Raw genomic sequence first — 10,385 nt, 5'->3', positions numbered from 1 at the left:
TTTTTTAGAAGATTTTTTTATGAAATGAAACCTGCTGAAACTAACAATTTTCCACTTGAGGGGTTCTGGATGGAGCATATTGACAAATGAAAAACATTTCTTTATCTTATTTGATATTACAATTTTGATATAATTAGAGGTCGATGTGGGTTGCTCTGACAGCTAAAAGCATATTTTACAGTCTCTATACTCCAGTTAACAATTAATTGATTACTAAATTAGTTGATGATTATTTCAATAATCAATTTATCACGAGTAATCGAGATTAATCCTCTTGATTGTTTCAGCCCTATATAAAATCTACTAATAGCAATCACCTTCTTCTCCGGCTTTTCTGGAAGTTGCCAGTTATTTGCTTTTAGTTGGTAGAGCTCGTCAAACTTCATGCTGATGTCTTCTATTGATAGTTGCAGCAGATCCCAGAAGCCTGCAAGGTCCTGTGCTGTTGGTCTTGGGTTGGCATTAACGTTCTAGTAAAAAAAAAAAAACATATCACATTAAAAAACTGTTTTATTACATAAGAAAAGAAAGGAAATTCCACAGCACATGTTTCTTTGTCAACTTGCCCAATAACTGTTGCAGTATCTAAACTTAACAGAAAGCAGGCAAGTTGGGACAAAAGGATTTAGAGGAGAATATAATCAGTTGATATCACAGGGTGTAAGAAGCAACTTTTTCCTAAAACTTTATCCAACGTCTTTCAATAACAGCAGCAAATTTCCACAATAGATTTACATCGCAGTGCCAAGAAGAGCCATCTTATAAAATAATCTGGTCAAGTGAAAGACGTCCTTCTTATTGTAGGACTGCACAATTCAGACATTGGGCATGACATTTATCCACTACTGGAGGATGAAAAAGACGACAAGCTTTGCTTTGGTACTCCAGAAAAGAAGATGAAAGACAAAACTCTGATCTTTCTTCATCTTTTCTGCACCCACAGCCATAGATGGACCAAGCTCCAGCAAAAGTGGCCTTTTGCAATGGGAAAGCATGGATCCGGACTACAGCAACACAATAGTCAGCCTGAGCCTAACATTCTAGTCCCAAATTTGAGAACTTGTCCACTGTATTTAACACATCCTGCAGGGAGCAGTGTGCCTCCACAATAAGTAGCTATTGCCTTTCTCTCAAACCAGAAGCCCGATAAAATTTGTCTCTCTTTGCCAACTCCCTATCTGCTGCTAATCTGGCTTTAGCAGCAATTCCGTTTTTTTTATTTTTATTTTAATCAACAAGTATACTCTCTTCCTGCAGTGATTTGCAGAGAGTTAAGCATTTAAGAAAGGTACCAACATGCCTGGATATATCAGCAAAACAATGCTGGTAAGAACCAGAAGAGAAACTACTTTAAAGAAAAAATATGCATTAGCCCTTATGAAAAGGGTAGCATCAATGTGCAGAAATACTTTAACGTCCCTGAATTACTGAGGGATGTAAAGTAGCTACTCACCAGATTCTCCTTACAGAGGCCTCTAAACTGCTCAAACTTCTGTGAAATGAGGAGCTGAGCACTTCCCACTGCACTACGGATGGTCCCCAACACTGAAAAGACAAAGAAGTGACAAGTTCGAGATGTTTAACAATTCACAATTTTCTCTTTTGTCACACTAAAAGTTTGTATTCATTTATTTTTTTACAAAACATCCATTAACATTTTATTCCAACCACTTGCCTATAAGTGGAAACTCATTACCGGAGAAGTCTGGGCAGCAAGAGTGTTTATCTGAAAGATTCTTTACTGCCTGATGTCTTCACTCATCTATTGTTCAGTCTGCTAAGATTGGCTTGCCTAAGAGTCTGGTGCATATTGTAAAAGATGAAAATGTCTGATGACGGTGGTGGAGTTAAAACAGCTAAAACAGACCTTACAACCACTTTAATGATTTACAGTAGTTGATTCAGTAGATTCAGTAAATGGTGTATTGCTTTAACTCTTCAACCACAAACACCAGGGATGAGTTATTATTCCCCTTTAAAAGGCTTGAGATTTCTATTACCAGGTAACAGGAATTCCAAGTAATTCATCAGCATACTTTCCCAATACTCTGGAGGCCCTATGATGATCAACCTGGGATAAAGTGCACTACACCTTTAGGCCAGAAGAGGGCATCAGCTAAAAAGGTTGACATTACATTTTTGTTCTTTTTAATCAACCTGCATCTGTCCAGAGTTGCATTTTAACTGCATGATTCATTTAAAATAACCACTAAAAACACTGATATACTATTTTGTTATTATAATCAAGTAAATCTCAGATATCTTCAGCACAAACAGAACATGTTTGTAGTTTAAGGCTATTTATTAAAGCCCATGTTGATGTAATCAATTATCTGTATAAAGTAGAAGCTCTAGACCAGGCATTCCCCAAACTCGGTCCACAAGGGCCCCTCTCCTGCAGGTTTTAGAGGTTTCCTTGCTCCAGCACAGCTGATTTTAATTGAAAGCTGATTAACAGGCTTTTGGTCTACTGCAATCATTATAACCAGCTGTGCTGAAGCAGAGAAACCTCTAAAACTTGCAGGACAGGGGGCCTTGAGGACTGAGTTTGGGGATGCCTGCTCTAGACCATGGAAGAACCCAGAAAATCTTCCTTGCAGCCCCACAGTTGCAATGCCAAGCAACAAAAAAAATAAATAAATAAAATCAGATCCGGCATAGGTTGTACATTAACCACCAGTACGGCCCCTGCTGTACTGTACATCAAGTCCAAAAAAAAAGCATGTGTTTATTGCAGATGGGATGGCTCATCGTTAGTTTGCCTTCACACTCCCATATTCAGTTTGGGAGCAAACCAATAAGCTTTGTGTGGAGGCCATGCTTACATCATTACGTGACTTACTTCCCACTTTACACTAGTGCTACATTAACTCCTTATCAAATGAGTCCTATGAGCATACAGAGCCAACCACAAGCATTTCCTTTAGTACATTTCTGACTTTTATATTGATCCAAATGCAAGTTAACTTCTCTACTTTAGGTCAAAGCTGGAAACCCACTTACTGGCCTGCCTTCTATCTATGGCAGTCTAGACAGCATCTTTACAGTCGATATGTAGTTTTATATTCATTCCTTTATTTTCTCATCATTAGCCGAGATCTTTATATTTTTATTATCTTATATAGTTCATTTCTATCCATGATGTTGAGACATCATGACGGACAAGTCATGCTAAGCTATAAATGCACATATGCAAATGTTCTGGTTCTGCAGTCAACTCATGGATACAAGTGCCTCAGTTGTTGCTGCTGCACCAGGTAAAGAGCAGGTGTGCTTTAGAAAACACACAAAGGCTTTCTGTTTTTCTTTGTTGCTATTACTTCTGTAGGTAACTTTTTGCACTCCTACATACCTGACAGGTTCTGCTTTTTGCAACCTTACCCAGAAATTTTCCCCATTCTTATTGATTTATCTCAGCCAAGCCCAGCTCCATTTATTCTTAACGCCACCATCAACCGTAAATCCAACCCTTCTTGAAGAAAAAGCATTAATGCTAAATTAGCCTGAGCTAGAGCGTTACTCTTCTTTGTGTTCTTAATACTTCTTGATGACAAATCACAAGGAGATTCCTGGTTGGTCACACCCATTGTTGCAGTGATAGAACATTTAAATCCATGTGAATATTCCAATAAATATTAACACTGATACTGCTAAGAAGATGTATTTACTCAATTTATGATTCCATTTGTAATGGATTTGTTCTAATCAAAACAAACGCTCCAGAACTAAAAACAAGCATAATATTTTTGATACCGACTTACCCTCCTCTGAGAGCTTGTTGTCTTTGGTCTCCTGCTCCATCTGCTGACACCAGCCCTCCATGCGGCCTGTTTCTGCCTGCAGCAGCTTCAGAAACCAGTTTCCATCTCTGAGGCATGCTGGAGTACCTGGGTGCACCGCATCTCCCGAAGAGGTGCAGTTTCCAGATTCGAGGCTGGGATCCGGAGGAGGCAGAGAAGAGGGGTCTAAAGCTGGGTCCAGAGTCTCAGGAGGTGAGTTTGATATCCTTGATGGAGTTAAGTGTTTAAGATGATGCTGTTCCATGGCTTTGTCCTGTCCATTAGTTGTGGTGCTGTTTAGTGTCTGGCTGTTGGTGCAATTGGTAGTAGCATTTTCTGTGGGTGCAGCATCCTGTAGCTGAGGCTCAGTCTCTGTATTTTGTCTGGAAGCCATGCTGCTATCCCGGCTGAGACTGCAGAGATAAGATGAAACATCAGCTTCTGACCTACTGAGAGAAGATATTTGGACTATGATTCAAACTCTTCTATAGTACAACTTTGAGGACAATAGAATTATAATCCAAGGTAATGAGGCATTGAGAGTTCCCAGAAGACATGACATTGTTAACATGCAAAAGAAAAACAGGAATGTTTACAACAGAGAATAAATGCTTCATAAACTATTGGGCTCCAATAAAAAAAAAGGAGAAAAAGCAGCAGTCAGGAAAATAGATAGGACTACACAGTAATCCTCCTGCACAGAACATATTTGAATGGGCAGCTCCATGCAAGGGTTAGCTCAGATACAGTAAGCCAAAGCAAGAGGAAAAGGACATCAATCAGGGGTTTTGTGTCTGTTGCAAAACTAGTAAATAAAAAAAACTCAATGCAGACTCACTAACAAGAATAAACTAACATCGGTAAACCCTTGCAGTTATGGAAGGAAACAGGATCAAACACTTATAGAATTTATGGAGAAATAAGAAAATATAGCATACTTTAAACCAATGTTATTTAAAACCCTGTCCTTAAAACAAGCTATACAGCATGTTTTAAATGTTTCCCAGCTTCTTCACACCAGATTTCAACTGCTGGCTTTCGTAATCAGATGTTTTAGCAGATAAACATCTATAACCTGTAGAGCACTGTGCCTGGAGGAGCAGAGTTCCAAAACGCTGCTTTAAACAATGACAGCTGAGAGGTGCTCAGTGCAGAGATTTTTCCAACAATCAGCAAAAAGCTAAATGGGAGTTAGGACTGTTGATCAGTCATGTTTCTAGGACACCATTTAAACCAAGAGACCAAATTTCACTAGGAATCAGACTATTGATTGAGACTTTAAATAAAAGAGGAAGCACATAATGTCAGATCTATTTAAGACATTTTTTTTAAAATACTGAGGAATTTTGGGTGATAATTGGTAATAAATAGACAATTTTAATTAATGAGAACAAGACGTCTGATCTAGATTCTTTACTTTTTATTAACGCATACATGTGTTTCACATGGATAGTTGTTTTGGTAACATAAAATTTTCTGTTTTCATTAAGTGTGAAATAATGAGAATATAATCAGATTGGACCCAGAGCCCCATATGGTGGGCCTCCATTAAAGGCAAGAGCAGCAAACATGCTTCATTGCCAATAGAACCAAAAGCAGATGCAGCATCCTAAATCATTTTCCAGACTGGAGTGCAGATGTGAGGCCAAATGAGATCCTATAAAATATCACACAGCTGGAACATCTTGTCAGTGAACAGAAATCCAGAATGGAGGGACGCATGCATGTTTGACTTTATTTCATTTTTAAAAATTGGTGTTTGTCTATCAAATATGCAACAGCACTTACGGCCTGCCGTTTTCAACTTGAACACCAATGGACTGAAACTTTAATGGTGCAGTCAGGGGTAATGGCTCTTCCCTTGGAACTGGAAGAAGGCAATCCACCTAATAGAACAGCAACGTTAAAAGGTTTAGGGGGTTGCAACTGTTTAACTTGCAAGATTGTGAGTAAAAAAAAAAAAAAAAGGCTTACCTGGATTCCAATAGAGGAAAGTTTCCTCTTGGTGGCTGTTGGGGGCTGCTCTAGGGTGGCACCAGTATTCACCGCATCATTTTGGCATTGAGCAGATGTTGAGGTGGTCGCAACAGTGGTGGAGGAGAAGTCACGTGGGGCTGGGACAGGGGGTCCAGAGCCTGCAGCTGGTGCAAGGCTTATGATGGAGACGGGGGCTTTAGAAGGCTGGGTCCTCTTCAACAGGCTGCCTGTACGTATGCTACAGAGACTGTCAGACGAGTTGCTGTGCCCCGACTGGCTGTTGACCTCACTACTCCGGTCTTGTTGGTCTAGGTATGTGTCTTGGGCTGACTCGGTGCTGCTTTGCAAAGTCACTGAGATGAGAGGCTTGGATGCAGATCGGGGTGGGACTGGAGGAGGAGCCTTCCTATTGCTGACTGTTTACAGCAGAGGACAAGAACAGGAAGAACACAGTCAACTCCTTTTCGTATTTAAAACAAAAGGGTGAGCAAAAATAATTACACTTGGGTTATATGGAGCATATGAAGAGCCAAAAACTCAAACCATATCTTATCTAAGAAACACCTGTACTTTGCCCTTATTGCTGCATCTATTAAGCTGTATCGGTTGCAACCTCTGTGCCTCTGAGGAGCTTGTGCCAGTAGTTGTGTTCCACTGACGTCAGCCTTTCTCTTGGCAACTTCTCTTCCAAGCCACACCTTTATGTGTTTTAATCTCTAGGGAGTCTCTTCTATCTGTGTTAACAGCCCTCGTTTATGACCATAGACAAATACAGGCTTCTATGGTCTATGTGAATTCACCCAAGAAATGCGGTCATCCCATTGGCTTGTGCATCTACTAGAGCATGAAATGTTTTGTTAAAAAGTATAAATAAAGAATAAATTAAATGAAAAAAAAAACCCGGTGAGCAAAATTCTGCTTATCGCTGCCTCAGATAAGAACTGAATAATCAGCAAAACAAAACATTTTCCCCCCCTTTACTTTAACTGCAAGGTGTCATCCTGTTCAAATGTATGCAAGTTTGAGTGAAAGTTGTATCTGGTCAGCCACAGGGTTGTGTCTAACAAAGGAAAAAATATTGCCAACTAATGAGAATATTTCATTTCCAGTAATTTTGGCAAAAACGATACAATATAGTCCTTACTGAAAAAAGAAATAGAATTTAAACTGTTTCTTTTCTGGGTGAAAAAGAAGTAGACAATAAAACATTCAAAAAGTTCATTGCGTGTACGAAAGTATATTCAAATGACTAATTATCATAGCTTATCTCTTCTGCTTATAGCTCTATTTGCCTGTCATTATGCTGCTGATACACCTCAATCATCCCTCTGATGGATGAAACAGGGGTAGTGACATAACTAATAGCTATTGCACCAGGTTAGGGATATTTCCTGCAATAATCATACATTTCGTTCTGCAGGCTTTGCAACTGACAAACATCACACAGCCTCTTCCTTGCCGTGGATTGTGTTTAAGTGAGATTAAAACAGATAGCATTAGTTTGTGTCGGCTGGGAGGTTTATAATGTACTGTTGCAGATATACACGCTCCACTGGCCTTTGATTTTTTTTCCTGTAATTAGAGTTACTTTTATAAGCATAAGCACAAATAGCATCGTTCAGCTTTTCCATTTCTTCTGTCCAAAAGTGTTTTTAAAAAATACTTTTTTTGTCTACCATCATCAGCCAAAGTACTTTCCATGTTAGAGGTACTTTGAAACGTCCAGTAGCAGCTAAATGTTTTTATACTGAGTAATACATATTTAGGTGAACGGAAACAGGAATAGAAAGGGTGGGTGTGTTGTTACAGTATTACTGGACAACAAAGGGCAGAAACTTGGGGACAAATGGGTTGATCTATGGTGAATTTAAGGCAGATGAGTTACTGTAGTTAATTTTCATATCAAACGTATCGTTATGATATTGATGCACTTGCATTTGTTAAACTCTACTCTATGGATACATTTTCAGATGCGTGAGCTCGGATGCTATACACTCAGACACTATAGGACTGCCCATGAATATCTTGAGGCAAAGCCGTATTAAACCCTAGTTACAATATGAATAAGTGTCCACATCAATGCGTTTTGCACCAAGTCTTTCTTCTCTCACTGTTTACATTTGATCACTGCTGCACTTTATGACATGGAAATGTTCATTTCCCTGCTAAGCTGCTGCTCATTCACTGTCTGAAAGCTGTGTAAAACAAAACTTAGTTTTGTACAGCTCCCTCTTTCTTGAATCAAAAAGAAAAGTTTCTTCATTTCCTTGTTTTTATATTTTCAAAGTTAATGAACACCATGCTAATCTGCTAGTATGATCTAAATCACGAAGACACAGTCAGGTGTTTTATCTGTTAAACGACTTCAATTATCCAATAAAAAAAACATTGTTACAAAATGTAGTTCCTTTATAATGCAGTCTGACATCTAAATACAGGTATTAGAGTAAAGAATTCTAATTTTTTTTTTTTTTACCACAAATAAACAAGGGCCAACAGCAAATTCCCACTGAGGAAAGACAAGTTGCATTCAGGGGAAGAAAAACAATCCTAACAGGATGGATGGGTGGATGCTACAGACTTCAATACTGTTTGGTAACATCTAAGTAGTTGAGGGACAACTTATTAAACATTATGAAGACATTAAGGAAACAAACTGTGGCAAAAATTATCTTTCAGAATGGAGGACCTAAAGACAAACATAGCAGATAAAACACGTCTTTTAAAATATCCCAGCAAGTAATCTAAAGCTTAATACTTTTGCTAAATAGCAGAGATTCTGTGGTAATTTTCTCCGGCAACAGCTTCCATCTGAATAGCAAACCAACACCCTGTAATTCTGAGCGCACTGCAATTCCATCAGCAGCAAGTGACGTAAAGAACCAGTAAGGCCCTCATTAAATCCCACTAACATACACAAACACCACTTTGGAATCCAGGTCATGCAATTCAAGTACTTCAAGTTTCTCTGGTCTGCAGACACAGCCTAGCCTCACAAAACCCCGACATCGCAAGGACAGATGATAACATTTATTCCAAATGAATGGGGCACTTCATGCAGAAGTCAGAGCGCAGATGGATAACATTCCCCATGATAAAGAATGTGAGAGAGTAACTTTCAATGGCTCTGTAAGATTTGGCGTGGATAAGCACATCTCAGCATGAATCATCAGGATCAACCCCTGAGTAACTTATTGGACATGTAACATGATTCCCCTCACTTAAGACATAAGGAGACACCCGTAGGCCTACATCACCAGCTACTTTTCTGATCAATTTGCTGTATTCTATCAAAAATGAATCTTTAATTCTATTGGTGCTTTCTACAATTTTAAACTTCATATTGACAGCCTCCACTGTCTTTTCCTTCATACATATAAAAATACTATGATCATTGGCCTGCTTCATATTTCAGCTCCACAGTCTCCATAGCCTCAAAATACTTTCAGTCCATAAGCAGGTATGTCTACAGAATATCCGATGACCACTAATGGATCCCCATCATTAACCTAACACTAAGTGGACATGACTTATTACTAATGGAGTAATGTGCTTCTGTCATTGCATTAATGGATTTTCCTTTTAAACTCATAATAAATTACTTTATCATTATCAACTTTTTAACGCGATTAATCAAGCAAATTAAAGGCAAAGGATCTGAATCTGAACTTCCATTGAAGAATCAAATGGATTATTGTTGAAATGACTTTGTAAAAATTTGAATAGGACTAGAACAAAAAAAAAAAAAGAAAAAAAAATATATATATATATATATATATATATATATATATATATATATATATATATAAGATTAAAACAAGGACACCTGCAGACCAAAGCTACATTAAGGACAAAAGAGGCATCACACACAAAAAAAAATACTGTCTTTTCTAAGTAGTTAACTGCTAAAGCTTGCTTTAGAAACAAACATGTTCAAAGGCTTCAGCTCCAAAAGGATCTCAAACCACCTGAACAGATACACAAAGTCTGATAAAAACCAAATCCTATCAAGGAACAAAAGGCAGACTGAAATTTGCTTTGCTATACCTATTCATGTGACTAGTTGGGATTAAATTATTGAATACAAGCAAAAAGGTATTTGATCAGACATCTAACACTATAACAGGTTTCCTAGTTTGCCTTAAACACACTCTCAAAGCGATGGCTAGCTTTTCAATCTTGTCAAGTGAAAGAACAGCAATTTCTCTATGACGAAATATAACGGAGTAATTTAGATTAAACTATGAGAAAGATTATAAATGCTGTAGAAGTGTTACAAACAGGTCCCACTTGTCCTTTCAATGTTTGTACTTTTGCTTAAGATATTTTGCATCACAAATCATAAAAAAGGCCAGCTTCCTGCACTGAGGTAAACCAAGGTGTTAAACTACCACAATCTTTTTCCCATGGACTGAACTTAAAAAATAAGCAACGGATTACACAAAATTATTTGATTGTTGCAGTCTGATCTAGGGCTGAAACAATTAATGGGATTAATAGTATTAATCGATTATTGAAATAATCATCAACTAATGTAGTAATCAATTAATTGGAGTATAGAGACTCTCAATCATGCCTTTAGCTGACAGAGCAACCCAATTAGAGCATCAATTATATAAAAATTGTAAA

At 38.0% G+C, this 10,385-nt stretch overlaps 1 protein-coding gene across 1 annotated transcript in view; it reads right to left on the bottom strand.

The window, feature by feature from the left end:
* Positions 1 to 10,385, bottom strand: part of LOC107094833 (disks large-associated protein 4-like) — a 111,166-nt gene that overhangs the window by 4,521 nt on the left and 96,260 nt on the right. The window contains exons 6-10 of the mRNA XM_015390693.1: positions 5,754 to 6,172; positions 5,568 to 5,665; positions 3,762 to 4,192; positions 1,454 to 1,545; positions 318 to 470 (exon numbers count right to left, since the gene is read on the bottom strand). Coding sequence (XP_015246179.1) covers positions 318 to 470; positions 1,454 to 1,545; positions 3,762 to 4,192; positions 5,568 to 5,665; positions 5,754 to 6,172 — 1,193 coding nt within the window. The remainder of the gene's footprint in view (positions 1 to 317; positions 471 to 1,453; positions 1,546 to 3,761; positions 4,193 to 5,567; positions 5,666 to 5,753; positions 6,173 to 10,385) is intronic.

The sequence above is a fragment of the Cyprinodon variegatus genome, unplaced genomic scaffold (assembly GCF_000732505.1).
Source record: "Cyprinodon variegatus isolate N-32 unplaced genomic scaffold, C_variegatus-1.0 Scaffold508, whole genome shotgun sequence".
Lineage (NCBI taxonomy): Eukaryota > Metazoa > Chordata > Actinopteri > Cyprinodontiformes > Cyprinodontidae > Cyprinodon > Cyprinodon variegatus.
Note: the sequence above shows the minus strand (reverse complement) of the source record. Positions and strands in the feature narration are given on the sequence as shown.